Source organism: Pezoporus flaviventris, unplaced genomic scaffold, assembly GCF_033815535.1.
Source record: "Pezoporus flaviventris isolate CSIRO_AGI_PZ_B2104156 unplaced genomic scaffold, CSIRO_AGI_Pfla_v1 ptg000007l, whole genome shotgun sequence".
Lineage (NCBI taxonomy): Eukaryota > Metazoa > Chordata > Aves > Psittaciformes > Psittacidae > Pezoporus > Pezoporus flaviventris.
Genome location: NW_026892555.1, coordinates 1,525,612 through 1,550,643, shown reverse-complemented (window position 1 = coordinate 1,550,643; position 25,032 = coordinate 1,525,612). Strand labels below are relative to the sequence as shown.

The 25,032-nt window shown below is 47.3% G+C and overlaps 1 protein-coding gene across 2 annotated transcripts in view; it reads left to right on the top strand.

The window, feature by feature from the left end:
• Positions 1-25,032, top strand: part of ADGRB1 (adhesion G protein-coupled receptor B1) — a 285,153-nt gene that overhangs the window by 175,812 nt on the left and 84,309 nt on the right. For both annotated transcript variants that reach the window (XM_061447600.1, XM_061447599.1), the window contains exon 18: positions 21,150-21,285. In XM_061447600.1, coding sequence (XP_061303584.1) covers positions 21,150-21,285 — 136 coding nt within the window. The remainder of the gene's footprint in view (positions 1-21,149; positions 21,286-25,032) is intronic.

Sequence of the window (25,032 nt, the reverse complement as noted above, 5' to 3'; positions counted from 1 at the left end):
GAGTGATTTATCCCCTATCACCAAGGAGGAGCAGAGCTGAGCCACGGCTCAGATCTCCTGTCTTCTCTTATGGATGTGCTGGTGGCTCGGAATAAAAGCTCACTATGTCCTGTGTTAGGAGAACAAGAGCCCGGAGGAGGTGAGGAGCCAGGAGAATGCTGCTCTTATTTTAGCTGTGGTTATTATTTATTTAATGGTGGTTTGAACTCATACATCAACTCTTAAGGAATACTGAGCATCCTTCAAGCCTCAGCAAGGCTCCCGACAGCTTCAAGGGCGCTCCACAGGATTTGGCCTGGGGATTATCAATATGAAGGTGATTATTTATCTGATTTCATCCTTAGGGCACAAGTGCATCAAAGGGCTGTTTGCAGGTCTTTGGACTGTCAGTTGGGGTGTTTTTTCCCTTGATCTTCTGTATGGGCTCAAGTGAAAACTCCAGTAGTTGTATTGCTGCTCTTGGAAGTTTGTTGTGATCAGGAAGGCCCTTTCCAGTCCACATATCCCACGCATGGAGAGTTTGCTGATGTTTAACAGCACATGCCAAGGGACTGTTTAGTTACTGGTAGTGATGAGCAAGGCGGAGCACTGCGATGCAAACACCTAAAATCAAGTCAGCTTCATGAAGAGTCTCCGGAGCTCCTGCACATATGGCAATGCAGAGGGAGCTCAATGTATTTAATGTGACTGCAGGATCTGGGTCCTGGCTGGGAAAAATCATCCTTCAGCTGCAAAGTTACCTGGAGGGAAGGGATTTTTGATGCCTAAGGTGTAATTTACACATGCCAGCACATGGGGAGCCAGTGTGAGGGCAGTGATAGGAAGGGCTGTAGCACACACACCGCTGCGGCTGTATTGCAGCACAAGCATCTTGGCAGTCATTAAAGTTGCACTGATTAGTCCCAGCAGAGAATCTGCTGTTCATCCCCAAGGGAAACAGCTTAACGTGAAGGGGGAGATTGGATGTGCTTTGATGGAGGCTCCTGTAATAGGGCAAGGGAGGAAACAACTTGCAGCTCAGAACTCGCATTGGCTCGGTGCAGTGGAGCAGATACAAAGGACACTGCTGTGCCTGCAAAAGGAATGGTATGGAGAGGACAAATGGATAGGATAGGATAGGATAGGATAGGATAGGATAGGATAGGATAGGATAGGATAGGATGGAGTGGAATAGAATAGGTTTAGAATTGGCATAGAATTAGAATAGAATCTGTGGCAGTGTTCACGACCAGGTTGGACAGAGCCTTGGGTGGCTTGGTCTAGTGTGAGGTATCCCTGCCCATGGCAGGGGGATTGTAATTAGATGATCTTAAGGTCTTTTCCAACCCTAACTACTCTATGATTCTATAATTAGAATAAAAGAGGGCGAAACAGAATAGAATAGAGTATTTTCAGTTAAAAAGGACCTACAATGATCATCTAGTCCAGCTGCCTGAGCACTTCAGAGCAGTCCAACAGTTATTAAGGTCATTGTCCAAATGCCTCCTAAGCACTGACAGGCTCAGGGCATTGACCACCTCTCTAGAAACCCTGTTCCAGTGTTTGACCACCGTCTTGGTAAAGAAATGCTTCCTAATGTCACATCTGAAATGACAGGAAGGTGCATCTGTTTGTGGGACAGAACTTGTCTTGATTAAGAAATCCTCCACTTCTTGGAGGCTGCTGCATTTCCTCCACTCGGGAATCGGCGTCTCAGCTGTATTGTTAGAACCAGCATCAGGACATTGGGCATTTCCCCACTTCCCAGTTCATTGCCACCCAATTCAGTCAGTTTACAAGTACAAAAGATGCTTTTGCTAATTGCCAGCGCTGCCGGCTCCTCCTGGGATCTGGGAAGCAGCTGTGATTGTCCTGCCTGTTACATCTTCAGCAGCAGTAAAGAGCTGTTGCCGCAGTGAAACAGGACTTACATGACTCCTATTACTGTCTGTGCTGGAGTATTTCACAGCCTTCAGTGTGCTGTTGTTGCAACTGGAGCCGAACAAAGCCCTCCGTTTCTAGGTCACTTACAGCTCTGAAGTTCCTTTATAACAAGTGCCTTTACCCAGATTGATGTTTTAGGAGAATTTTGGTGCACAGAAAAGGCAAATTATCAGCATCGCTTCACTTTTAGGGCTTTCATGGTTAAGGTGGTTTCAAAATGCAGCAAACCTGACAGTAACTCTCAGGATGTTTTTGCTGCTCTGAAGCTGCAGCCACGTGGGGACTTGCTCTCCGGTCCCCTGAACACAGGACTTGCAAGGAGAACCTTTGTTCTCCTGGCCTCCTTCTTAAGAAAGCAATCACAAGAGGTGGCCAGGGAGCCTGTGAACAGTGCTCCTTCACTCTGACAGCGCTTGTCATCTCAGGAAAGGAAGACGGATCAAACGGGAGGATGGAGTGGGAGCTGTCACATCCACTCTACTTATTCTGTTACCCTTGGGTGGGTGAAGGCTGGGACCAGCAGCTTCATCACTTTGGTCTTAACCTACCTGTCTACTCACTGTTCAGTGTGTGTGTAAGAGCTTGGTTCACAAGCCAGCAGTGCTGGCAGGAGCATTTGGATGTGCTGGGGAGAATGCAGCACACATCTTAGTGCTGTGGTTTCCAAACCTTTGTCCTTTCAGGCCCTCTGAGTATGAAACTAAATGTCCTCTTAAACTTCACCCCTCTACTCACACTTGGACCCCCTTTGATCTCTCCCCAACTGGTTTCCTTTCCCTGATGGCTCCAGAAACTTCCTTCTCTCCAAAATCTCTGCTGTTTATTGCTTAGAGAAAATCTGGGAAACTCTCATTTAATAGGAACACAGAATGGTTTGGGTTGGAAGGGACCTTAAAGCTCATCCAGTTCCACCCCCTGCCATGGGCAGGCAACCCTTCCACTGGAGCAGCTTGCTCCAAGCCCTGTCCAACCTTCCTTTGAACAGTGCCAGGGATGAGGGCAGCCACAGCTTCTCTGGCCAGCATGTGGCAGCGCCTCAGCACCCTCACAGGGAAGAACTTCTTCCTTATCTGCAGCCTGAACTTCCCCTGTCCAAGCTTAAACCCATCACCCCTTGTTATCACTACAGCCCCTGAAATTTCAATTGCTGATGCCCATTTGCTTCAATCTTCTGGACATTCCCCTCTCCTTCCCCTTTCCAGATGGGATGGAGAGAGCTGCAGGAGCAGGAAACCCCCTTATTCACCCTCTGCCAGCCCAGGCTTTTTATGACTCCTGGCTCCAGCTCCCAGCTTGGCTTTTGGAGACAACACCCTGGCATTGTGCAGCTCTGCTGAGCCAGAGGATAAAAGCTTCCTTCTGAGAGTCTGCATTTCATCTGCGACGGTGATACAAGCTGGCTTATTCCCATGTCCCTTGCCTCCCCTGGGCTTTAGAAAAGAGAGTTTCAGGAAGGTTGTGAGTGTATTTTGTTGTTATCAGCTTAATACCCATGATCTCAGTGAGTCTCAGTGCTGCTTCAGAGTTTCCCAGCTTGGGAGCTATAGACCCAATCCTGCTCCCTCCAGGCTCTGTGGAAGGCTGAATCACAACTCAGTGCCTTTGACTAGCAGAATCATAGAATGGTTTGGGTTGGAAAGGACCTGAGGACCACCCAGTGCCAATCCCCCTTCCATAAGCAGGGACAACTCACACCAGACCATGTCACCCAAGGCTCTGTCCAACCTGGCCTTGAACACTGCCAGGGATGGAGCTGCAAACCACAGACAGGACAGCACAGACACATTTCAGTATAAATTGCTTTATCCAGCACAGTCATCGTTTGTGCCGCTTATAATTGACAAGTATTTAATTAGCTGAGGAGTATTTCCACCTCTTCCTACTAAATCAGAAACCCCCCATTGAATGAATACTCTTTGAGCTCCTCCAAACCCCGTCACTGCAGCTCAGCTGAACTTCAGCACACAAAACACAGCAGACAGTCAAGTGCGAGCTTGCACAGATGCTGCAACATCTGTCCAATTTGGACAAGCAGTTTTGCTGAGGGTAAGGATGCTGATGGAAGCGCGAGATCAAGCCCGCTCTCTGCCTTCCTTAGGGAACACTCTGTCCTTTGCGTTGCCCAGATGCAGAGGTAAGGCAGGATGGGGGAGGAAGGAGGATAAAGCCTAATGAAGAAGTGTTGCTGGGAGGAGAGAGGCTTCCACCAGCTCTGAAAGCCATTTTCATTAGCAGAAAGTGGGTTTAAAAGACTTTGATAGCAATCCCTCTTCGCCTGCATTCCAGGGGCTGGCAGAGTGTTTGATTACCAGCCGAGCTCCAGTTAAATACATTTGCAGCAGCAAAGCTCCCCCTCCTCCCCCGTGACCTGCTTTCCTAAGGAAAGCACAGGCAGATCCGTGTCATTCCGCTCCTTGTTCCTGCTCTTTGCACAGCGCCGGGATGCCATGGCTGCAGGTCAGGCGTGCCTTTCCTCCCAGCCACATCCATTGGGAAAGCGGGAATTAGAGCAGACCTGACTGCAGTCACACCGTCCACACTGGGCTTGCAGGGCAGGGAAATATTCCAGCAGGAAAACCGCTGCCAGCTTTGCAGGTCTGGAGTTTGATTTGTGTTTCAGCCTCTTGCCAGTACACCCAGGCTTTCAGCAGGCTGGAAGAGGGAAGTTTGTTCCATTGCGCCCTGATTTCCATGAGCTGTGATATCTGTGGCTTTCTGCATCCCTGCATCCTCACTGATGTCACGCATGTCAAAGTGGGTCAAGGTACCATCCCCAGCAGCGTGGCTTGGAGCAGAATCCAGCCTCCTCTGTGCTTGCTGCTCTGATCCCAGCTGAGCAGTGCAGCCCCACAGAAGGATCTCACCCTCTGCCTCTGATTGATCCCAGTCCTGCCCGCATGGGAGCTGTTTACATCGATCCCCTGGTGGGAAAGCATCTGATCAGCACCCCAGAGGGCTGGGACAGGTTGTTCAAGGAGACAGGGTAGGATTTTAAACATCAGCATTATTTATTAGCATTTATTTAGCCCCTAGTGCAGCAGCCCCCTCACTGCATTAGCATCATCTTGATTTCACAGAGGTTTCCTCCTCCTCTGCTAATGTAAATCCAAAGCAAACTCTCTTGTAGATCCCTTTATGCACCCACATAATGCAAGTCAGAAATCACACTGGTCATACCAGGGTGGGCTTTTGTGGTTTGCTTTACACTTTATATACGCCCTCCCTTCCAAACCCTGTAACAAACTAGCATATAATGTGACAGGACATCTATAGTGGCTATAGGCACAGAATAACAATGAGGAGGTGGCGAGCAGCAATGCAGCATCCCTGAACCAGGATCAAAATGACCTTCAGGAATGGGCAGATGTTGCTTTCCAAAATTGGAGCTGGGAGGAAAGGAGGCATTCCATGCATTCAAAGGGCTCTGAGCTCGGCTGCTCTCGGCTGCTCTGCTTCCATGAAATGCTCCTTTTGCAGAGTGCAGAGGAAAAGGAGGCCAAAGAGAGAGGAAGGAGCAAAGGAAAGCACCGTCAGAGAAAGAAGTGCAGTGAGATGAACTCACAATGACTAAACCTTCTCATCTAGAGACCAGCATCCCTATGTGTGTGCCTTTTGCTACTCTTCCCTGCTCCCTGACATCCTAATTGCTCCTCAGAGCGTGCTGACATCCAGCTTGAGGCTTGAAGTGGGTTTTGGTTTTGATGTTTCTGATCATGGGGCAGTTGTGTTGATAACATAGAGGCTCAAAGCTCTGCCTGTCCAAAGAGCAGGGTTGGACCATAACAGACAGGTTAATACAGCCCGAAGTAACCTGCTGTTACTATCATTACAAGTCTGTGTTGCCCAGGAGAGCTTTGTTAGTGTGTTTGAAAGAAATGATAAGAATGCCTCAGGGTTTTTCAACAGTGAATCCTGTGACCCCCATTTAGTTTCCATGCACCCTCCTTACTCTATAGAATCACAGAATGGTTTGGGTTGGAAAGGACCTTAAGATCATCCGGTTCCACCCCCCCTGCCATGGACAGGGACTCCTCACACTAGACCATGTCACCCAAGGCTCTGTCCAACCTGGCCTTGAACACTGCCAGGGATGGAGCATTTACTTCTTTGGGCATCCTGCTCCAGTGCCTCACTACCCTCACAGTGAAGGACTTCTCCCTTATATCTAACCTGAACTTCCCCTGTTTCAGTTTGAACCCATCACCTCTTATCCTATCACTACAGTCCCTGACAAAGAGAAGCAACATCTTAGATGCACCACTGCATAAACTGAGTTGCTTATGTTAAAAAGGGGTGGCAATGCATAAGCAACCTTCACCCCAGCGATCCCAGAGTGATGCTGTGAAACGGTTACAAATGCATAATGTGCCATGATGGGACATGTATCTTCTGTGCCCAGTGGCTGAGCTGGAAGGTGACCTGCTTCACCTGTTTGCAGTTTGATGGGGATGTGCGCTGAGGTGTGAGAGGTGAGCTTGAATCTCACCCGCCATTCCTTTGCAGCTATTTGGCAAGACATGAATTAGGAAATGCTCAGTGAACAGGCAGCCCCAAAGGGATCAGCAGCTCCCATGGGTACAGACTGGTTTCAAAATACCCCCATAACGTGTTTGTACAGTGCCAAAAGCTTCCCAAAGGACTTTTTGCACCCTTTGCCTCAGCCAGCGCAGGACTTTCCATTTTCTAAGGTGATTGCCCTTGCTCTGCTTTTAATGCCTGTTTTCATCTGGAGACACTGGAGCATGAAGCTATCCAGGGTTCCCAGCTATATGTTCCTATGATCCACTTGCATCTGTGAGGACTTTATTCTTTGGAGATTTGTGTGGGGTTTTGCTAAGTGCATTGAAGTAATCTGTACCTTTAAAGGACTGCATCTCCCACTTGGTTACGGTTAATCTTTAATCCAGCATCTTCATCTATGCCTGCAGCACCTTAATTTGCCTTCTTGATTTAATTTCTTTTACCGTCTGCTACCTCCTCCTATTCCCAGCCCCTCTGTCATCTGCCTGATTTATTCTTCTTTGTCTCTTCATCCGCTAGCCCTGCACTCAGCCATTAACAGTCTCTGATTTAGGCTTCTGAGAAGCACTGTACCCTGGAGCTAGTGTTTTGGTGGCAAGAGAGCCATCCTTCTTCCCAACCTGGCCCTGGAGCCTCCTGTACTCTTCCAGACAGGGCTGAGACATCGGGAGCAGTGTTTGTTTGCTGTTCTGTGAAGTGCTGTTTATAGGCAGACAAGAGGCAGGCTGTGTCTCTGCATCCCTGACTTTGCCATGAAAAGTTGGAAGAGCATAGGGATTGCTAGGGCCGTTTCAGAGAGTAAGGCTGAAAAGGGAAAGGGAGGATGGTCAGGTATTGGAACAGTGGTGGTATCACCATCCTTGGAAGTGTTCAAAACCCATGTGGATGATGCCTTCAGTGACATAGTTTAGTTGCGGCCTTGGCAGTGCTGGGGTAATGGTTGGACTTGATGATCTTAAAGGTCTTTTCCAACTTGATTGGTTCTGATTCTATAATGTTCAAATTCTCCAGCTGGACAAGCCTAGTGCTCTATCATTCCTAGGGTTTGGTGTGAGCAACCATGGGATGATGGTTGTGGTCGTCTCCCCATGCCAGATAACTATCCTTCTGCTTTCCTGACCTCTGGGTTATGGCTTTGTGAAGCTCTGAGTCCTTTTAGGCTCTTTTGGGGTCATCTAAGAAGGTGGAAGTGCTGAATGGCAAACAAGACATGGATGCTTCCATACCTAAGGCAGCCCAACCATACCTTAAAGAGGATGTGAGGTATCTCCTACCAGATGTCTATATTGCTTTCCCTGCCTTAAAACCAAACACATTTGTACATCCTTGACTAACCAAAGGGAGCAGTTCCAGCTTGTTAACCATTGGCTGCAATGTCTTACATTTATTTTGGCATCTGGTACATTAAGCAAAAGCATTTACTACCTTGTTTCACCACACTTCCCAAGCCTCCTTTCCCATGAGATTTAAGCATGGGGCCATGAGGTCCAGGTGTGGAGAAGAGTGTTCTCTGCTAATGCACTCGGTTCCTCTGAGGCTCTTCCCTGACGTGTGTTCAGTACATGTGACAAGACTGCTGCTTATCACTTCTGGGCATTGAATATTGTTTTTTGTGTAACTGGGAAACTCCCTATTTCTCCAAAATGATCATCACTGGTTGCTGGAGAAGGCAGACAGAGAGGATTGCCTGCACCACGGATAGGTTAAAGCCTGGTTTGAAATCATAGCATCTTAGAATCATAGAACAGTTAGGGTTGGAAAGGACCTTAAGATCATCCAGTTCCAATCCCCCTGCCATGGGCAGGGGCACCTCACACTAAACCATGTCACCCAAGGCTCTGTCCAACCTGGCCTTGAACACTGCCAGGGATGGAGCATTCACAACATCCTTGGGCAACCCATTCCAGCACCTCACCGCCCTCACAGTAAAGAACTTCTTCCTTATCTCCAACCTGAACTTCTCCCATGTAAGTTTAAACCCATCACCCCTTGTCCTGTTGCTACAATCCCTAATGAAGAGCCACATCCTTTTTGAAAGAGAAAAGCTGAGTCCATCCCATCTTTTGTACCATGATCCAGTTTGAGTCTTCCTAGCATGAGAGGGACTAAGTGCATAACAAGCTACAAGCTTATAACGTGTCAGGCATCTCATGGTAATTGAGAAATTACAGCTGGAAAACTGATACAGAAACTGAGACATTTTCATGTCTAGATGGAAAACACGCTCTTTCTACACGTTTGTTAGAGCAGGCAGCTTCAGGAGGGTGTTCAGGGTAGCACAAATGGGTGACAGCCCAACCAGCACAGTTCTGGCACCCGATTTTGCTTTGCAAGACCTGCCAAAACACTTCCATGCAAGCTCTCTCTAGTCAAGGACACCCGAGGAGCTGCTCCTGGAGAGAACAGTCCTGCAAAGCTTGGATAAGCAGCTGTGAATGTCATGTAGGGGTGGGAGGGAGACAGATATATCACTCACTGATTTCACCTTGTCCTTTGTTGGAAAGGAGCCCTATATGTTAATGAGACTCACTGTTCATCTTTCTGTTCCCCACTTGTCCCAGTGGTACACTTCACTCAGGAAAGTCAACTTCAGCAAGTCCCAACCTCTGTTTACAATAGCTCCTGTTTTCACCTTCATCCCTAAACAATCCTGATATCTAAGGAGCTATTTATTGCTCTGTTATTCTGGTGTAGCAGAAAAGCTCCAACGAGGCAGCTTTGCCCCAGAATAAGATTAGAAGTTATGGCCAGAGCATCTTATATTGGAGAGATACCAGAAATGCTGTAATGGAGCTTTTAGCAATAGCAAGTTTAAGAGCAGAGTGTAGAGCATTGGACAGAGAAAACTCTGATTTATTGTGGAAGGTAGTCCAAGGTCATCTTCTGCAGTCACTGACAGGTGAGCAGACCTGATGATACCAGTGTTTGCAGTGTAGCTAAATCTGAGGATGATTTTTCTCTTTCTTAAAGCCATGAAGTCATGGGATTACAGGGAGCTGTAGGCTTTTCTGTTTCTATTTCGCAGGGTTCTGTAGAGGACCTTGAAAATGTCATCCTTTTAAAGGTGAAAATCCACAAGACTAAAAGATCTCAGATATGAAAAGAAAACAAATTCTCCTGGTATTTCAAGCCAAATTCCTGATGTGTGTAAGCTGGGCTGTGATGCTGTGGAAGAGATCAGATCTGTATTATTAACTGCTGGTCGGGAAGGAATATTTCCCCAGGTTCGACGTGCAGGAGCTGTTGAACTGGTTTCCTCTGCAACATGAATACTGTGACACCTCGCAGCGATTTTCACATTTGTATTTGGTTTAAAGACCAAGGACACAAGCAGTGTCTTCAGTTTTGCTATTTATTCTCTATATATATTTCTCTTTTCTATGTGGTATCAGGTCTTTTGTATCAAAACTTCGACTTTCACAGTCAGGGTTGTTCAGTGGTTTACTGGGTAGGATAAAGGGGCAGAGTTGTCCTTCTGGGGGTCCATCCCAATGAAATATGTATCCTGTGGCTGCCTTTGGAAAGGAAATCTGGCAGGGAATTAGAAGAACAATGGAATCACTGGGTATGGACCCAGTGATGAAGTTCTCTCCCACCCCACCTTTCCTAGTACAGAGGCAGGTCTTCAGAGACCAAGGCATGGTGCAAGTTTCATCTGCAAGAGATGATGTAGTGGTAGGAGAAGGGGCGATGGGTTCAAACTGAAACAGAGGAAATTCAGGTAAGATATAAGGAAGAAGCTCTTTACTGTGAGGGTGGTGGGGTGTTGGAACAGGTTGCCCAAGGATGCTGTGAATGCTCCATCCCTTGCAGTGTTCGAGACCAGGTTGGACAGAGCCTTGGCTGACACGGTCTAGTGTGAAGTGTCCCTGCCCATGGCAGGAGTTTGCAACCTGATGATTGTAAGGTCCTTTCCATCCCAAACCATTCTATGATTCTATGCCTGCATTTCAGGCCTTCTGCTGGAGCTGTGGAGCAGGGATGTACAGGGGGAAAGAGCTCATTAATTATCAACCACATGCTCTGGATTTCAAACAACAGAGTCCAAAGCCCAGGAGACTGACGATGTTGGGAAGTGCTGAGCTTCCTCTCCGGTGGGATGGCGTGGCCTTCTGATGAGAGTCGTTACAGCTCAGTGTCAGCTGTACTTATGGTGCCTGAAAAGATTATCTCCAGATAATCTTAAGGGTATTTAGCCAGCCATATGCTTTATTTCAGTGGCGATATGTATTTCTTTGTGCATTTTAACATTGTTTATGGTAATTAAGGCTTCAGACTGGATGCTGCGTATGGGCTGTTTCTGTCTCTTTCTGGGGCTAATTTCCAGATAGTAGGTTATCTTGTCCCCTGCAAAATGTTCAAATCCAGTTAGCGGTGATTACGAATTCACAGCTGGGAAAGGCTTTACTTTTAACCTCCTTGTAGCTTTCTCTTCCTGTCCCTCCCTCCCCCATACACAAAAAGAACCTGGAGGACATCCCAAATATCCCTATATTCCACAGATTATGAATCGTTTCTTAAATCACCATTGTCTTGATTTTTCTTAAGTCAGTTTTGAAGCAAATCAGCTGAAAACACCTTGAATAAGGGGCCTCTGAAAGAATTAATATTTCTGCCCTGATTTCATTTTCCTTACACGATCCAACTGGATCAATATTAGACTTCCCCCCCCCCCCCCTTTTTTTTTTCAATTTTCATTGTTTTTTCTAAAGAGCTAATTTAATAATACTTGCTAATATGATTATTGATTCCTTCCTACCGGCAGAAAACTGTTTTGTTCAGTGCCAGCTCTGTGCTGCTGGGGTAGGGTAAGAAAAAGGCATCAGTGCCAAACAGAGCGCATTAGGAGACAGAACGATCTCAGCAGCTGAGCAAAAATTTTCAGAGTGGCTCCAGAGATCATGGGGTTTGTTTTCTTCTTGTGAAGAATACAAAGGATGCATGGGTGAAATTTAGTGACTGTTGGCAATGCTGCTCAGTCACTTCAGAAGTGACTGCTTGCTCCAAACCCAGGGCTCTAGTAGTGCCCGCTTATGAGACTGTATCCATTTGCATCTCCTTTGTGTGTCTGAGTTTCCTCATCATAGAAGCATAGAAAGGTTTAGGTTGGAAGGGACCTTTAAAGGTCATCTAGTCCAAACTCTCTGCAGTGAGCAGGGAGATCTTCATAGAATCATAGAATAGTTAGGGTTGGAAAGGACCTTAAGATCATCCAGTTACAACCCCACTGCCATGGGCAGGGACACCTCACACTAAACCATCTCACCCAAGGCTCTGTCCAATCTGGCCTTGAACACTGCCAGGGATGGAGCATTCACAACCTCCCTGGGCAACCCATTCCAATGCCTCACCACCCTCACAGTAAAGAACTTCCTCCTTATATCCAATCTAAACTTCCCCTGTTTAAGTTTTAACCCGTTGCCCCTTGTCCTGTTACTACAGTCCCTAACGAAGAGTCCCTCCCCAGAGTCCCTATAGCCCCCCTTCAGATACTAGAAGGCTGCTCTGAGGTCTCCATGCAGCTTCTCTTCTCCAGGCTGAACAGCCCCGACTTTCTCAGCCTAAAAGAACTTCTTCCTTATATCCAATCTAAACTTCCCCTGTTTAAGTTTGAACCTGTTACCCCTTGTCCTGTCACTACAGTCCCTAATGAATAGTCCCTCCTCAGCACCCTTATAAGCTCCCTTCAGATACTGGAAGGCTGCTATGAGGTATTTGATAGCATGATCTTCAACTAGTTCAGGTTGCTCAGAGCCCTGTCCAGACTGGTCTTGAGTGCTTCCAGGGATGGGAAATCAGCCACCTCTCTGGGCAACATCTGCCGGCATTTTACCACCCTCATTGTAAAGAATTTCCTCCTTAGATCCAGCCTGAATCTACCCTCTTTTAGGTTAAAACCATCACCCCTTGTTCTATTGCTCTACTAAAAAGTCTGCCCTCATCTTTCTTGTAACTCACCTTTTAGCATTGAAGGGCTGCAAAAAGGTCTCCCCTTCAGGAGCTTTCTCTTCTCCAGGCTGCCCCAGCCCAGCTCTCTCAGCCTGGCTCCAGAGCAGAGCTGCTCCAGCCCTCACAGCATCTCCATGGCCTCCTCTGGACTCACACCAACAGCTCCACGTCCCTCTTGTGCTGTTGCCCCAGAGTCGGATGCAGAACTGAAGGGGGTGTCTCATGAGAATGGAGTAGATGGGGAGAATCCCCTGCCTTGACTTGCTGGCCATGATTCTCATGATGCAGCCAGGATATGGCTGGCTTTCTGGGCTGTGAGCTAAATGAGGTTGATGATGCACTATTCCTTTCCTACGCTTGTTGTACACTGAGATCAGGTGTAATAAGAAACAGTTATTGCACTGGAGCTTCAGTTTTCCGATTAGGTTACATGGATGTCTCCAAACTGGTGCTACACTTCAAATTCAGGGATGCAGGAGTGCATAGGGGTTTTAGGAGGATATGTTTTGCTCCAGTAAGCCCTGACTGTCTTCCTGGATGTGTGAGATGTCTCACGGGGTGTTCAGTAGTATAGCTGAGAGCTCAGCCTGGCTTTGAATCAGTGAATTGATCACAAAAAGAATGAATTATCTCTTGGATAATAGCATGACCCTTGTGATAGAGCTTTGTGACTTTTATTCACTTCTTAGGAAGGTCTAAACTAACCAGAGCACAATTACTCCTTTGGCACTGACAGCATCCAAAACTTCCCAAGCAGCTAGAGTGTTAGAGATTGATTTTAGCCCGTATTTAGTGCCGTGTTCAATTTGTTTCAGCATTTACCTATCTGGCATGAGATCCCTTATGGCTGTTTTAGCAGCAAACCAACGATTTTGTTATTATTTAAATATTATATCAATTATATCTATAGTCTATGTAGATAAATATAACGTTAAAGCATTTTTTATTGTTATTCAAAAGGTGTAAACCTTTTCATGTCCCTTTTTCCCAGGCACCATCCCCTTTTTAATCTAGCCCTGAGGTCCTGCAGTAATGATGACTCTCACACGCTTGCTGCAGAAAATGATTGTACATTTCTTTTTCATGCCGAGCTATTGTGCAGAGCCAAAGTGTTTGAGAGACGCTCTGGGGCAGCCTTTGGCTGGAAATGAAAATTGCTTTTGGGAATCCCACAAAAAGGATTAACTTTGACTTCATCTCTGGTTCGTTCTCCAAATTAATAATCAATCTGCCAGCTGGAGCCACGCCAAGTACTTGCATGACCTGCTTGGTTAGTAAGGGGGTGAATGGTCCATGTGAAGCAAGCAGCAGAAAATCACAGAATCCCTGAGGGTGGAAGAAACTTCTGGAGGTTGTTTGTATTACTTAAGTCTCAAATATAATAACCCATTTTTTACAACCTCTTTTTGATCTGAAGGGGGCTACAAGGATGATGGAGAAGGACTCTTCATCAGGGACTGTAGTGATAAGACAAGGGGTGATGGGTTCAAACTGAAACGGGGGAAGTTCAGCTTGGATATAAGGAAGAAGTTCTTTATTGTGAGGGTGGTGAGGCACTGGAATGGGTTGACCAAGGAAGTTGTGAATGCTCCATCCCTGTCAGTGTTCAACGCCAGGTTGGACAGAGCCTTGGGTGACATGGTTTAGTGTGAGGTGTCCCTGCCCATGGCAGGGGGTTGGAACTGGATGATCTTAAGGTCCTTTCCAACCCAAACCATTCTGTGATTCTATGATCCCTGCCTCTTCCCGCAACACAGGCTCTCCATTTGTGCAAATTCCTATTCAGAATAACATTTCTATTTGAGAAAGTCCTTAAGCATGTGCTTAGCTCCTATTTAAATCTACAAGACAGTGCTTAATTGCTTTTCCCCATCAAGTGTTCAGTGTTCATGCTCATGGTGAAACATTATCTTGTGGAACATCATTGGAATCACACTGGAGATAAATCTGACCATAGACATTGGAGACAGAAAGGATTTGTCAGGTTTCCTGCTACCCTTCCCAGTACAATATTCTTTACACCAGTCTGCTTGGGGGATTTCTACAATTCCTTTTTGACTGGTTTGCAATTAGTCTCACTGCACTGTTCCCTAATATTCTGCCCACGTTTTCCCTTTAGTAAAGTTCCTCCATCTTCCGTCCCCTCTTGAGACTGCATGGAAATAATTCTGCTTCCTTATTAGTGTACCTGGATTCAATATTTGTGAATAACTCAAATTCTGCTCTTTTTCTTCTCCACTGAGCTCTGAGCCCATGTTTTCCACTACAAACCCAGTGTATTTTTCTGCAGAATTAAAGCTTTTGCTGAGCATACAAAGGCTTGGGATTGATCTACAGATGCACAGCCATGCACATGCCAGCACACACATGTGCCTTCCCTTATGGACCTGTTCATTAATATCGCATTTAATTCTACAGCTTTTAATTAGGTCCGTGAAGAAAGTATTTTACATTCAAATATGCAATATGCCCATTTCGTAATATCTCTGTTTTGTAACTTGAGCAGATCCCAGCGGAGCCAACTTTATATTACAAAATTCAGTGATTTGAATATTTTAGGACTTCAAGTCTTCCCTGAACTATGAGGCTGCTGGTAATACTTGCTTGCTGAACCTACACGCCCATGTGCAGAATGCTGTCTGCATCCAACATGAACAAAACTCCCTCTGATGTGATTCCCTGGACCACGGAGAGATTCCATTAGATGTCTTTTGGTGGTATTGAATATATCATCTGCAGCAGTTAACACTGAACAGGCTCAAACACTGAAACTATGAATGAGACCACCTAAAATCACAAGATTGCCATTTTTCACGTTGATTTCACATCAGTACAGCTGTGATTTTGAAGCTTTCGAGTTTCAAATGAATTGTGCTTTTTTAGGAGTTTCTCAGCAACCGTATGGACTCAAGATTAATTTTAAACCAAAGAAACACAGGCTGAATCCAGAAGTTAGACTTGAAGGAGGGTTCAGAATAGCATATCCACACTGGGAATAAGGCAATGCTGGCACCTTGCCTGAGCGAAGCAATGCACAAACCTATAGATGATGCATTGGTTAGCCCTTGTGATGGAGCAATACACAAGAAACCTTTCAAACAGATCTCTAAAGACTGAGGTTTGCCTGCTTCTTGCCACATGGTAGCACATGGACGGTGAAAAGGGGCTGTTGGCTCCCCTGTCATGTTCTCCTATCCACAAATCAAAGAATCATGGAATGGTTTGGGTTGGAAGGGACCTTAAAGCTTTCCCAGTTCCAACCCCTGCCACGGGCAGGGACACCTTCCACTAGAGCAGGGTGCTCCAAGCCCCTGTGTCCAACCTGGCCTTGACCACTGCCAGGGATGGGGCAGTCACAGCTTCTCTGGGCACCCTGTGCCAGTGCCTCAGCACCCTTACAGTAAAGAACTTCTGCCTAATATCTAACCTAAATCTACCCTATTCTAGTTCAAACCTATTCCCCTCTTGTCCTATCACATTTCCCCAACCCATCTCCAAGCTACATCCCAAAAGGGTGCAGAGATGTTCATATAAAAAGGGTTGCAAGGCAATGAGATAGGTAATTAAATAGATTTGTAGAGAGAAAGGAAAGGTTGAGAGAAGAGTTATTCATCTAAGGAGTTTAAGACCAGAGGAATGGACATGCTTTTTAGAGCATCTGAATATTCTGAGTAGTTTAATAACTGATAATCATCAATTAATAATCACTGTTAGTAATGAGGGCCAGATTTCCATTTTCTATTAAATGGCATACTTGGACTTATTCTGAGGTGATTTATACCATGTTTCTGACTCAGCATGTCCCACAGCACCCATCCTTCATAGGATTTATAGCAGCTTTTCAAGTAAAAACTGGATGGCTTTGATTCGTTTGATTTCTTTGAATCCAATGGGATAGAAAAGCAGGCATCAGACTGGGACTTAGAAGAGTGAGAGTTTTCTCTTTTGCTTTCCACCTAGATATCGTTATGTCCTTTTTCTGTATGTGCATCTAGAAATGGATATCAGACTGTGCCAAGTGTGGCTTTGGCCCTGGATAGACTTTGTTCTGATATTGCATTCACTGCTGTACTGTCAGCATCTCTACCATGAGAGTGTGAGCCCAGGCACAGCACCTAGGGAGTGTTATTTGTTTGCTGATACCTCCCCTGGGCTTTTCCTGGTTTGGTCGACTTTCAGATTCCTTCTTTTTGATGAGGTTACTTCTGTTGATGCATGGCCCAGATCTGTCCTCATCTACTCTGAAAGCTGGGAAATGAACAAAGCTGGGTTTCAGCACTGAAAGCGATGTTAAGGCAATTCTATTCACACATTTCAAGAAAGTTCAAATTGCCTGGGGGCAGGGGGTGTACGTGTGTGTCAACGTGCATGTATTTGATGCTTTAAGAATGAGAGCTTTCAGCATGTCTGTTTGTTGCAAAAACCTCCTTAGGAAGAAAACGTTAAGGATAAGTAGGAGATGTTTTAAGAGCACCTTTGTAGATATCCACACAGCCATATATGAAAAAGATAAGTAGAGCACTAAAAAAAACCTCAATGAAATAGTAATAGTATTAGTAATAGCAATAGTAGTAATAGTAATCATAATAATAAGAAGAAAAAATTACAAATCTCTGCTCTGCTCTCCTGAGACCCCACTTGCAGCACTGTGTGCAGTTCTGGTGTCCTCAGCATAAGGAGGACACGGAGCTGTTGGAGCAAGTGCAGAAGAGGCCACGAGGATGATCAGGGGCTGGAGCACCTCCTGTATGGAGCCAGGCTGAGAACACTGGGGCTGTTCAGCCTGGAGAAGAGAAGCTGTGTGGAGACCTCAGAGCAGCTTCCAGTGTCTGAAGGGGGCTACAAGGATGCTGGAGAGGGACTCTTCATCAGGGACTACAGTGATAGGACAAGGGGTGATGGGTTCAAAGTGAAACAGGGGAAATTCAAGTTAGATATAAGGAAGAAGTTCTTTACTGTGAGGGTGCTGAGGCACTGGAATGGGTTGCCCAAGGAAGTTGTGAATGCTCCATCCCTGGCAGTGTTCAAGGCCAGGTTGGACCAATCCTTGGGTGACATGGTTTAGCGTGAGGTGCCCCTGCCCATGGCAGGGGGTAGGGACTGGGTGATCTTAAGGTCCTTTCCAACCCAAACCATTCTATGATTCTATGATTCTATCTGCAAACCCCAACAGCAGTCTTCTTTAGAGGCAAAGTAAAAGCTGTTGTAGAGATACAGATGAAGGGTAACTTGATTGCAAACAATATAAAGTAAAAGCTTGAGAAAGATAGGAAAAATTGAAAGTAAGGCTTTCACTGTGGTTGAAATAAATCAAAAGTTAAATTTATAGTAAACCCCAAATAAATCCTAATGGCATTGCGTTGTTACTAGCTAGAAATGATAGTTTTATTTATAATAATGCAGAAATTGCAATAAATGCCTGTATTCTGTAGTTGGAAGAGAGCCTGGTTACTTAATCCCCATCTCAGGCTAATGAAATACTTTTCATTACCCCAGCAGCTGGAAAACATGCTATCCATCGTCCAATTGAGTGGAATCTTTTGAAGAGAAACAAGACAGAGGAATTTTGCATGCAGGAGTGTTAAAAGAACAGGTTAAGGCTAATTGGGGATCATTACTCTTCTGTAAAGGAAGGGTGGAAGTGTTCCTGAAGTCTGGAGAGAGGAGTGTGTCCCTAAGCACCGCAGCTTCACTTCAGAGCCTCCTGCCTCACATATGTCCTAGGCACAATAACGCACCATCCAAAGGTGAAGGGATTGTGGGTAATATTATGATTATAATTGAATAATAGCATGCTCATTAAAACAGAGAAATTAATAGTAATCAGCTTACGCAAAATAGATCTTGTCAAGCTAAATGAATACTTTCTAGGAGAACACAGAACTGGTTGGTAGTGTGAGCATTTGTCTTTATTTGCACACAGTGTAAATAAGGGATTTGTCTTGGTGACAGTGAATAAGCAGAACTGGCTAATGTAGTTCTTGGAAGTACAGGCAGTACGTATAGGGGAGAACAGGGAATTCGTATTCCCTCTGAGATTGGCCTTGGATCTCTTAGTCCCTTCCAAGAAGGGTGTTGGTGAATGGGTGAGTGGAAGAGGCCAAAGAATGATGCCTGGACCTGAGATTCTCTGTGAGACAGAATCAGAGACTCATAGATTAGTTTGGGTTGGAAAGGACCTTAAGATCATCCGGTTCCAACCCCCTGCCAAGGGCAGGGACACCTCGCACTAGACCATGTCACCCAAAGCTCTGCCCATCCTGGCCTTGAACACTGCCAGGGATGGAGCATTCGTCACTTCTCTGGGCACCCTGTGCCAGTGCCTCAGCACATTCACGGTAAAGAACTTCTTCCTTATGTCCAAGCTGAACTTCCCCCGTTTCATTTTGAACCCAGGATGATGTGACTTAGCTCAGCAGAAGAGCATGTGCAGGGCTGACTCTCCTGGGAAGAGAGATGTATGTCCCATCATCCACCACATTGACATGCAGCAGGGTCCAGACATTCAGGAAGAAAGCAAAACTGTTCTGTGTGTTGCTGACAACTTCTACAGTAAAAATAGTTTGGCTGTATTTATTTAGCTATGGAAAGTGCTTTAATTTGAAACAGAGCTAATTCGGGAAGGCTCAGTGTCACGTATTAAACTGGATCCCAGTAGATAATCACAACACAATCAACAGCACGTGTTGATGCTCTGCTACCCTGTTGGTACCCAGCGCGTTCTTGCACGGCGGAGGTGGAGGGATGCTCTGTCTCGTTGTGTGAGGAATGTGTCAGTGTGTGCACGGAGTCAAGACCTCCAAAAGCCTTCTCTGCAATTCAAGGCAGGTCTATTGGAGTCAGCAGTATAGAGAAGTTCAGGCCATCTGTGATGCACCTAAGGCTGCCGAGCAGCTTGGCTCCATCTGGAGCTGCCTTGAGCTTGCTGCTGGCATTCCTGCTTTGGTCCTTCCTCAGAGGACAGTCAGATGTGGAGAGGGGATGTGTTACACCCGTGCTCCTCCAGTGAAGGCATATGGCCCTCTGGCTCTGCTTCCACATCCCAGGCTCCAGTGAAGCTCAGGTTATCCACATAGATCCCGACCTTCTCCCCATCCACTGCATTTCTGCACTTGCTCTCTTCATTTCCACCCTCTGTGTGACCACAGTTCCAGAGAGTGATCTGGACAAGGGACAGAAGCAATGGGTGGAAAATCACTGTACTCTTTAGGTGATGACTGTACCTTGTCATGCGAGCCAGAACATAAGATCCCCTGTTTCTGGCTTAGCCCTTGGTGCTCACATGGAGATGGAGCTGCAGTAACTTTCCTGATGGAGGCATCCCATCTATGGGATGAAGGCCAACCTCACATGGAGCCTTTCCCATCTATGACTCCTTCCCCACCCTGCTGCTCTTTCTCAGGCTGAAAAGATGCCATCAGAAAGCAGGGTCTCTGTCCCATTGATGCCTTCAAGCGTCATGCTATGAAGCAGGGGCATTCCTGCCATGCCCAGAGCTGTGGGGATGCAGGGGATATCCAAGGGCAGTCCTGTCATGGCCTATATGGGGATCTTAGCCCCAGAGAGCTTCCCAGGGAAGGAACAAGGGAAGGGGGAGTAATTGGGGGAAGTTATGGGGGATGAGGAAGGTGTAGGGGAGAGGTGGAATCATATGTTGGGGTAATTGATGTGGGGAAGGGGTGCACTCCCATGTGGCTGGGGGACATCTATATAGGGGGCAAGATGGGTGGGACACTTCTATATGGGATGTGGAGCAGGGCTATGGTGTATATAGGATGAGGGATGGGGTTATGGGGAAAGTAAGGTGTGTATCGTGTGTGGGACAACTCTATAGTGTTACGCATCCATATTTAGGATATGCGGGACAAGGCTATAGGGTGAGAGGTGTATATCTGGGTTATGTAGGACAGCTATAGGATTATTTATCCATGCATGGAGTGCATGCCACAGGGTTATGCATCCACATAGTGGGTGTGTGAGGCAAATCCATAAGGTTATGCATCCATATACAGAATAAGTGGGGCAAGGCTATAGGATTAAGGCGGTGTATATAATATATATGGGACAGAGCTATAGGATTGTGCGTCCTTAAGTGGGGCATATGCCATCATAAAAATGTGGAATGATTTGGGTTGGAAGGGACCTTAAATTTCATCCAGTTCCAACCCCTTGCTATGGGCCGGGACACCTTACAACCTTGCCTTGAACACTGCCAGGGATGGGCCATATCGCAGGACTATAGGGTTAAGGAGGTGTGTATAACATACAAGGAATAGGACTATAGGGTTAAAGAGGCATCTATAACATATGTGGGACAGGGCTATAGGGTTAAGGGGGTGTGTATAACATGTGGGACAGGGTTATAGGATTATGCATCCTTATGTTGGGTGTACATCACAAAGCTATAAGGTTATGCCTCCACACAGTGGGTGTGCGCGCACGGGCTATGTGGGCTACAGGGATGGGGAGGTGCTATGGGCAGCCCGAGGGGGGGGTTGGAGGGGAAACGTTTAAATGGGTGGAAAGCGATGGAGGGGTCAGAGCGGGGCGGGGACTAGAGGATCCAGCTCCGGGGAGGGTGGTATTTGGGGGGGGGGGGGGGGCGCGGTCTCCCCTGCTGCTCCGTGCCCTCTCCCCGCCCGCCCTGACGGCCGCTTTCCCTCTCTCCCCGCTCCGCCGCCCCGTCCCTCCCTCGCTCCATCCCTCCCTCCTTGCATCCATCCACCCATCCATCCACCCATCCCTCCCTCCTCCAGCAGAGCCTCCGCCTCTCCACCCGGCGCATGGTCCTGGCGCGGCTGCCGAACGGTCCCGCTCGACGCTTCCCGGACCAAGTGCCTGTGTGACCGGCTCTCCGCCTTCGCCATCTTAGCCCAGCTCAGCCCCGACATGGTGAGTCCCGCCGCGGAGGGAGGAGCAGAGGGGAGAGGAGGGAGGGATGGGGACATAGACACACATACACACACATGGGGTTGCGGGGGGGACCGGGGAAAATAAAGAGGAAGGGACGGGAACACCACCGGGATGCAGCCGAGCATCCTCGGAGGGCGGCTTGCGGGGACCGGGGACGATGGGGACAGCCCCGAGCCCTGCTGCAGCCCAGTGTCGCCGGGACCGTAGCGACACACACCGTGAGGCTTTGCATCACCCTCCACCGCCGCCCTTCCTCTCCCCTTCCCCGACCTGCCCGCAGTTTATGCCTTTTGGGATGGGGGGGGGGGAATACACGACGGGACACGCGTCTTGCTGCTGCGCTGCTTCCCCCTTTTCCTCCATCCCTCTTTCCCTATGCTTTGGATCAGGATACCGCTAAACGTGTGGGGCGAGCAGCCCCCTCCGGGCGTGTTCCCTCCTGTGGGCTCCCCACGCACTAAATCCTCACACGTGTCTCATTTTGGGAAGGGGGGGGGGGGGGAATCATCCCGCACTTCTTCCATCCCCACCGCATCCCACTCGTGTCCCACTCCATCCCTCGGGGTCCTGTTCGCTACCCCACACTTTCTGGGTGATGGGGGTGCGTGGAGTGTCCCCACTCCGGAATAAGGGAGGGTGGAAGGGAGGAGTTGTGAAGTTTTGGCTGCTGTTGGTGAATACGGAGCTGCGTCTGGGATGGAGGGAAAGAAAAGTGTGAGATTCCTAGAAATTATCACCGGGAGGCTGCACCCGGACTCAGAGAGTGGGGAAGGTGCCAAAGGCGACACCAGGGTGGTCAAAAAGGGCTTTTCCGGCTCTTTTCTTCCACCTTGTGCTTTATAATGTATTTCCCCCCCTTTTTTTTAAGTAGTTCATCCCTTTTTGGATAGTTCCCAGGTTCATAGAGCAAAGCCACCCCCCCTTCTCCACCCAATGCTTCTCCATCTGCCTGGGCACTGGGAGTTACTGGGCCCTTGTAATTATTTACTAATTATGCCTTGCTTGTTAAATGCTGCCTTAATTCAGTGAAAGGGGAGGGGAAAGGATGAAAGGAAGGGTGCTGGTGGTAAAAGGGAGAGGGGGGATCACATTTTCCAAGATGAAGGTTTGGTTTATTATTAGAAACACTAATGTATTTGGTCCACTAGTTACCATGGAAACAACATCTGCACTGAAGTGGTTTTAAAGACACAGCGTTGGTTGTGTTTGCCCGGCCCCGTGCAGGCCCAGCTGCTCCAGTGATGTGAAATGGGCTCGTGTCAGGTACAACCCCTCTTGAGGTGCTCTTGAGAGAGGCAACGGGCTTATGGTCTTGGTAGACATGTGCTGGTTGAAGGTTGCTTGAAGGTAGAAGTGGGACTTGGGTTCCCGCTTGGAAGGAGCTGGTTGTGTTGATGCTGGTGTCTCTGTGCCCATCTTCCTCCATGGGTCTTTGCTTCCTCTTCTTCCCACCAGGGAAGTTGGGATTTGCTTGAAACCAAGCAGGAAGGAAGGTTGCTTGATGGGCTAGTGTTGTCCAGGAGTGGTAGCCAGCCTTCTAGAGGTGTGTGGAGGTGCTGCAGATGGGACCCATCTCCTGCATCTCTATAACTTGCTGCCCATTGAGCCTGCAGCGCTGCATCCTGCCAGCAGCAACGTTTCTCCCTTCAGTCCAAGGGTGACACCCAAATGTCTGGCTCCAGAGGCTGTGAGGGCCACCATGGTGGTTGATGGGTGAGCTTTGTTCTGCGCAGGAAGCACTCGGTGCTGTTGTTGCAAGCAACCCCAACAAAGTCTGGGGAGGTTGTGTGGTTGGAGAAAATAAAGTGATTTCTGCTGCAGGAATACTCCTAAAGCAAAGCCTGAAGTGCTGCTGGTGGAGGTCCTTTGGTGATCCTTCCTCTGGAAGTAGGCAGTATGGGAAGAGAGATGTGAGCCTTTGCGTGGTTAAAGCAGAAGTTTCTCTAACAGACTTCATGTTCACACAGCACTTGGCATTATTTAACTAAGCAGCTAGGGGGAAAAATGATTAACTTGACATAGCCAGATACTGCTATTCCCTCAGCTCTAGGTGTTTGGGGTGTTATCTGGGTAACACAGGGTTCGTGTAAGCCCTTTATCATCCGTGCATCTGAGAGTGGGCTTGGCTGCGGGAGGATGCAGCTTCCTTTCCCCAGGCATGTTTTATTATATCTGCAACTAACCTCTCAGCTGGTCCTTTGGGGTTTAGGCCTAAAATTGCTTCCTTTGTCCTCTTTCCAACTCTGCTGGCTGCTGGTCAGGTTGCATTTGCACAACTCAGTTTATTTCCCAGCTTGGAGTCAACTCATGGGCATCAATAGGAGTCCTTAGGCCATGCTGGGTGGAAAGCTGGGGCCTGGATACTTCCTGAGTCCCCCCACTAAGCAAAGCCTAGGGTCCGGTGATGCTGTGGAGCGTTGTTCATCCGTATCCTTGTTGTACCACCCTCAGTTTCCTGACCGAGTGTCATTCTGAGCAAGCCAAAGCTGCCTCCCTTCCCCAGAGGTGGCATCTCATCATCGTTGGTGTCTGCGGTGGTGACATTTATAGTGCAGTTTTTCATGTACCTTTGGAGCTCTCAGGACAAGAAGCTCCATCCGCCTGTGTCATTAATATTATTTATTGCTATAAATCTCCTTTCTGGAGTCTTTGGCCCTGGCAGTTTGAAATATTTGTAACCCTGGTTCAGGCACAGCTTCTTAGCAGTGAAAAAGGACCATGAAAGGCTTGTGGAGGATGAGTGTTGCTGCCCAGGCAGCTGATTTGGACTTGCCAAGGACGGAGTTTCCCTCAGCTGGGCCCTAAGAGCTGCTCATATGGTTGGAAAGGAAGGAGTTGGCCTTGATTTCAATAAATTTAGGGGCTCAAAGTGTTGTGTTTTTAATTGGTTCTCGAGATGGAGATCCCTAAACCAAGATGGAGCTGTTCAGATCCAGGTTAACAGGTGGAGTTCAAATGTGACCCTTTGTCTGCATCCCATTTCCCTTGGACCCTGCAAATTCAGCTAGACAAAGGCAGCCCTTGCACTGAGTTGGCACGATTGCTGTTTGACCATCGTGAAAGATTAAAACTTCTTAAGTTAAGGAATTTAGATAAGTTTTTTGGGGTTCTCCTTTCACTTTGGTTTTCTACCATGCCTAGCTTGGTACTGTGATTGTATTGGCTTGCTGGAATGCTGCACCTGCATAACAGCTAACAGAGAATAAGTGCAAAAGGAAACTGCAGAGACACGTGTTCAAACTATGCATTGCAAGCCATAGTCAGGCTGAATAAAGAGTCTTATGGTGGTGTTTTCTAAGTGTTTCTTGGCACTCTTGGCAATATTTTAAAGGTGGGAAGGAAAGAGCAGGAGCTTGAGGATGCACAGGAGAACCTTTCACTCTTTGTCCTGTTTGAGTTTGGCTCGTGTTGTCTCTACTGCCTACCAGTTCATGATTGGCCTTTATAAAGTCAATCAAGCTTTAAAGCTCGTTTCTTACAGCACTTAGGACCACAGTAAGACTGTATGAGTATATCTCTGGTCTCTCTCCCACTGCTTACTAGCCTCATCTGCAGAGACAGGGCTGATTGGAATTCAGCATCTGAGTTCTGCTCTGGTTCCTAGTGTTAGCTAAGGCTGAAAGGTGCTGGTGGCAAGAACTTGTATGGACACTGAATTTGTTATGTCCATGCCATGGTGTGTTTAGTGACAAGCAAACCATTAGCTGGAGGGGTTGTACAGCACCT